The 6060-nt window shown below is 48.2% G+C and overlaps 1 protein-coding gene across 1 annotated transcript; it reads right to left on the reverse strand.

Moving 5' to 3' along the window:
* Window positions 1-2459: 2459 nt before the first annotated feature.
* LOC134970282 (protein kinase C delta type-like) lies at window positions 2460-4220 on the reverse strand. The gene has a single exon (XM_063946266.1). The coding sequence runs from the start codon at window positions 4160-4162 to the stop codon at window positions 2630-2632; it is 1533 nt and encodes a 510-aa protein (XP_063802336.1). The 5' UTR covers window positions 4163-4220; the 3' UTR covers window positions 2460-2629.
* Window positions 4221-6060: the final 1840 nt, after the last annotated feature.

Raw genomic sequence — 6060 nt, forward strand, 5'->3', positions numbered from 1 at the left:
AGTCATGCATTAATGTTTTATTTTGGTATATTGATGTTATTTATGGGTGACTTAAATTTATGTGTATGTGTGTGTGGGAGGGGGGGAGGGGAGGCTGCACTAATATTTTGTGGGAACTCATTAAGAGGATGTATTGATGATTAACATGTACTGTAGATAGGGCTGTAAGGGGTCTATTCAAGTAGCAGAAAAAAGCCCAGTTTTGCATTAAACAGGGCTTTTCTCTGCCTAGTGCAATCCACACAGTGGGTTACCGGGGAGCAGTCCCCGACTTCCCCAGCGGCATTCCCGCTCTGTGCCTGAATCGCATCACCATACTTTTGTATGGTGAGTGCGATTCATGAAGGAGTGGAAAGCTCTGCTTTCTGCTTCTCCATGGAGTTCAGGTTCACCATCTCAGGATGGTGTAACCTGAAATGTGGTGCAGAGACGGCATGGAAGCTCAGTGCTTCCCTGCTCTCTGTCCGCACTCGATGCTGGCTCAGCCTCCCGACCTCCAAGAAGCCACTGCTGCCTGCCAGGAGGTCAACAGGTGGCGCATGCGCATGGGGACCCACCGGCTGGCTCCGCGCATTGGAGAGGGGACTGCCTGCAGAAGCCGTCACCGCTGGACCCCCGGATTTCGCAGCGCTTCAACGGAAGGGTGAGTATACATGAATTGCTACTTATTACAGCTGTACATCGGATCGAAGCCATGCGATGTATAGTGATAAGTAACAATTCAGTTTTCATTTTCTTAATGAATAGACCCCTTAGTAACAAGTCCCAGGTGCAGCACAGAGGAGCCAGGATATAGGTGATGGGATGGGTGGTAAGCGGCATAGAGGAGCCGGGATACAGATAATGGGATGGGTGGTAAGTGGCACAGAAGAGCCGGGATACAGGTGACGGGATGGGGAGAAAGCGGCACAGGGGAGCCGGGATACAGATGACAGAATGGGGGGAAGCTGTAAATAGGAGCCAGGACACAGGTGACACTATGGGAGGAGGTGGCACAGAGAAGCCGGGATACAGGTGACAGGGTAGAGGGGAGTGACACAGAGGTGCAGAGTTGCAGGTGACAGGTTGGGGGGAAGCGGCACAGAGGAGATGGAACACAAGTGACAGGATGGGAGAAAACGGCACAAACAAGACAGGAAACGGATGATGGTATAGGGGAAGCAGCACAAAGGAGCAAGGATACAGGTGGCGGAATGGGAGAAAGCGAGAAAGTGATACAGAAGAGTTTGGAAATGGATGATGGGATGGGGGAAGTGGCACAGAGGAGTCAGGATACAGATAATAGAATGGGAGAAAGTGGCACAGTAGCCTCGACACAGGTGACGGGATGGGGGGAGGTGGTACAGAGGAGCTGGGATACAGGTGATGGGATTGGGACAAGGGTTACAGGTAATGGGATTGGGCTAAGTGGGACAGGAGACCCAGGACACAGGTGACGGGAAGGGGGAAGCGGCACAGAGGAGCTAGGATACAGCTGAAACCGTGGCACAGGTGACGGGATGGGTGACAGGACAAATTTTGCCTAGGGTGCCCAGAAACCTTGCACCGGCCCTGCCTCTCCCCTCCTACTCCCGTCCCTCTCCGGCCAAATCCCCTCTTCATCCTACAGTCTCTCTCTGGCCTTGTCCTGCACTTCCTCCTCCCATCTCTCTCTGGCCAAATCACACCTCGTGTCTCTCTCTAGCCTAATTCCTTCCCCCCCTTCCTTCTCCTCTTATCTCTGTTCAGCCTATCCCCCCCCCCTTCCTCCTCCCTTCTTGTCTCTGACCTAATCCTCCCCTTCTTTCTCCTGTCGTGTGTGTGTGTGTGTGTGTGTGTGTGTGTGTGTGTGTGTCAACCACTGTATGTGTGTATGTCAGGCAGCTGTGTGTATATGTGTGCATGTGTGTGCCAGGCTGCTGTGCTGTTTGTGTGTCAGCCGCTGTGTGTGTGTGGGTACCAGGTCGCTGTGCATATATATGTGTGTCAGGCCGCTGTGTGCATGTGTGTGCCAGGCTGCTGTGCTGTGTGTGGTGTTACTGGCATTAGGAGGAGGTAGGAAAACATTTGCTGTCAGCTCTAACAATAATCTACTGAAAACCTTTGTTTATGTAGCAAATAAAACATTGGGGATTTTGTCATATTTTGATCAAAACATTGGCAAAATATTTTCAAATCGAAAAGAAATATGCCCGCACTCGGTGTTCCCCATATTGTACATGGTTCCAGCTGCATGGCAGTATTAATGCCAAATATTTATATAAAACAGAAAGACATTTGCTGTCAGCTCTAACAATAATATACTGAGAAATCTGCGTGCATGTAGTAAATAAAGTAGAGGGGGTTTTATCATGTTTTGATCAAAATATTTAAGCTTGCAGCCCACGTCAAGGGACCCCAATATTCTGCAAGTCCCTCACCTGGCCTATATGCATTTAGGCAGCAGGTGGTGCTTCTACCGGGAGCAAAAGGCAGCTGGTATTGCTACCGCCGGGATGAGGAGGCAGCAGGTGGTGCTTCTACCGGGAGCAGGCGGCAGCTGGTGGTGCTGCTGCCGGGATGAGGAGGCAGCTGGTGGTGCTGCTGCGGGATGAGGAGGCAGCTGGTGGTGCTGCTGCCGAGAGGAGGAGGCAGCTGGTGGTGCTACGGCCTAGAGGAGGATGCAGCGGCTGGTAGTTTGTCTTACGCAGTTCATTGTTGTCCACATGTCACTGGTAAAGGAGAATCCTGTGAACAGGCTCTCATCCTCTGCAGATATTGCAGATTCTGTAGGTGAGAGCAGGTCATCCACTGGTATAGCTTCAGCCATTGTCCCTGGGGCAGGATACATGGTAAATGGGGGAGTTATCCTGCCGGCCTCTAGGTTCTCCCAGTTTATGGACTTGAAGAATGGATGACATGTGATGTTACTACAGCGATTCAGTCTCTCCTCTGGTTCTTTGCATAAGAGTCTTTCAAGGAGGTCCCTAATCTCTGGATGGAGATTGCTCGGATAGCATGGAGCATCATGCATGATAGACAGTGCAATCTTGGTGGAATCATTGCCAGCATGAAAGGGGTATATTCCAGTAGCCATTTCAAATAATACTACCCCGAATGAAAAGAGGTCTACCATAATGTTATATGGGAAATTACAGATAACCTCTGGAGCCATGTAATTCAGAGTCCCAGTTTGTCCTGAGATTTTCTTCTCGCCATGGACATTCATCACAGAGAGGCCAAAATCTGCGATTTTCACATGGCCAGCTGCATCCAGAAGTATATTTTCTGTCTTAATGTCCCTGTGGACAATGCCTCTTGTGTGCAGGAACTGCAGCCCACAGAGTATTTCTGCTGCAAAAAATCTGATGGTAGGAACATCAAATGGGCCTCTGCTCTGTAATAATTGGAAGAGGTCTCCACCACTCAGGTACTCCATTACAAAGAATACATGGCCTGGTGTGTGGAAGGCAGCATATGTGTGCGGAAAGAGTGCACTCTCCCCAGTTATTTTCATCACCTCTTTCTCTACACACATGGAGTATTTCTTAATGCTGTTCACTACTTTGCTCTTTTCTATGACTTTCACGGCCAGACGCTGTTTGCTGATGGTATGGGAAGCTAGGAACACCTTCCCGAAGCCGCCCTCTCCAAGCATTCTGTGGAAGGTCAAACTGGCTAGATGGTGAGACGCAGCTGATGTCTCTGGGGTACTGGCTACGGATATCCCACTTTCACCTGCTGATCTCTTCTTTTTGTGGCCAGTTTCCTCACTTATACGAGTTCTCTTTATGCCCCTCCGTCCAGATGCCTGGGGTATGATGGGCACGCTGGGTCCCTCGCCTGGACTGTCATGATGTTCCTTTTTCTTACACGGTCCACTGTCCTCTGTCCTGTCTGAGGATCTTTTAGTGGCCACTTTCTTAGGCATGTCCTCAGTTTTGCCGCTGCTGGTCTTTCTCACCTTCCTCATAGTTGGGGACTCATCTGATGACTCTCTTTTTCTCTTATTTTGAAGAGTCTTTGATGCTTTCTCAGATGATTGGTTCTCCTCGCGCACCTGAATGTCTCCTGATATTACGGTTTTGGAAACATCGCCTTTCTCCTCACATCCATCCTCCTCCTTCTTCCTCTTGCTAGGAGCCGCTAGCTCCTTTATAGCAGACCCGTTGTTATTTGGTCGCTTTCTCTTTTTTAGACTCATATTGTCGCAACAATATAAACAATTTTGCCAAGGGCAAAGAAATGCAGCTTCACACTGGAATAGGTGAAGATACACTAATGGAAATGAGGTTCGTGAGCCTCTTAGTCAGCAGCCAGTGACATCACAAAGCTTTGTGACATCAGCAGCATTGTGACATCATCAGCTGCTGTAGACCCAGTGTCACTGCCTGCTACCTGCTGTCCCTATAATATAACCAGGTTTAATGTAAGAAAAGTTCCTGACACCCTTGGTGCTCTAGGGTGAGAATTTTTGGGTCCATTATTGTACTCCCTTTTCCCTGGTAGAGTCAGGTGATAATACATACTAAGGAAAAACTTCCGCACACATCATATTACCTTCCAATATTTGTTATTGTACCAAATAAGCCCTGCAGACTGATTTTTACACAGATTAATAAATTATAATTATATTATCAGTTAATTATATAGCATCAGTATATTCTGTTGCCCTTCACAATAGGAAAAAACATTAAAAACTATACTATAGTATAACTAGGTTTAATGTAAGAAAAGTCCCTGACACCCTTGGTGCTCTAGGATGAGAATTTATTGGGTCATTATTGTACTACTTTTCCCCTAGTAGCGTCATGTGATAAGGTGAATGAATTTACTAAGGTGAGTGCTAGGCGTGTATATGTATATGTATGTGTGTATATATATATATATATATATATATATATATATATATATATATATATATATATATAATATACACACACAAACACACACACACACACTAGCTGGAGTACCCGGCGTTGCCCGGGATTTTAAGAAAGTATGTAGACAAAAATTAATGTAAATATTAAACACACAGTATAAATAACATAACATAATAAAGTATGGAAAATGTTATACACATCAATAAAATGAAAACTCAATGTGCTGCTGGGGGACCCTGCTACTTCCATTATATAACTCTCAGTCTGTGGCTTCCTGCTGCCTCCATTCCCCTCCTCACATCATGTCACTGCCCCTATCACATGCAGCCCTGTCCTCACTGACACATCACTCATCTCCTGATATACTCTGTGCTGCTGGGGACCCTGCTCCTCCCACTATATAACTCTCAGTCTGTGGCTTCCTGCTGTCTCCATTCCCCTCCTCACATCATGTCACTGCCCCTGTCACATGCAGCCCTGTCCTCACTGACACATCACTCATCTCCTGATATACTCTGTGCTGCTGGGGACCCTGCTCCTCCCACTATATAACTCTCAGTCTGTGGCTTCCTGCTGCCTCCATTCCCCTCCTCACATCATGTCACTGCCCCTGTCACATGCAGCCCTGTCCTCACTGACACATCACTCATCTCCTGATATACTCTGTGCTGCTGGGGACCCTGCTCCTCCCACTGTATGACTCTCAGTCTGTGGCTTCCTGCTGCCTCCATTCCCCTCCTCACATCATGTCACTGCCCCTGTCACATGCAGCCCTGTCCTCACTGATACATCACTCATCTCCTGATATACTCTGTGCTGCTGGGGACCCTGCTCCTCCCACTATATAACTCTCAGTCTGTGGCTTCCTGCTGCCTCCATTCCCCTCCTCACATCATGTCACTGCCCCTGTCACATGCAGCCCTGTCCTCACTGACACATCACTCATCTCCTGATATACTCTGTGCTGCTGGGGACCCTGCTCCTCCCACTATATAACTCTCAGTCTGTGGCTTCCTGCTGCCTCCATTCCCCTCCTCACATCATGTCACTGCCCCTGTCACATGCACTCTGTCCTCACTGACACATCAGTCATCTCCTGATATACTTTGTGCTGCTGGGAGACGCTGCTCCTCCCACTATATAATTCTCAGTCTGTGACTTCCTGCTGCCTCCATTCCCCTCCTCACATCATGTCACTGCCCCTATCACATGCAGCCCT

Source organism: Pseudophryne corroboree, chromosome 11 (genome assembly GCF_028390025.1).
Source record: "Pseudophryne corroboree isolate aPseCor3 chromosome 11, aPseCor3.hap2, whole genome shotgun sequence".
Classification (NCBI taxonomy): domain Eukaryota; kingdom Metazoa; phylum Chordata; class Amphibia; order Anura; family Myobatrachidae; genus Pseudophryne; species Pseudophryne corroboree.

Coding starts and splice junctions, on each gene's coding strand:
- LOC134970282 (XM_063946266.1), bottom strand. CDS start 4,162: ATGAGTCTAAAAAAGAGAAAGCGACCAAATAACAACGGGTCTGCTATA.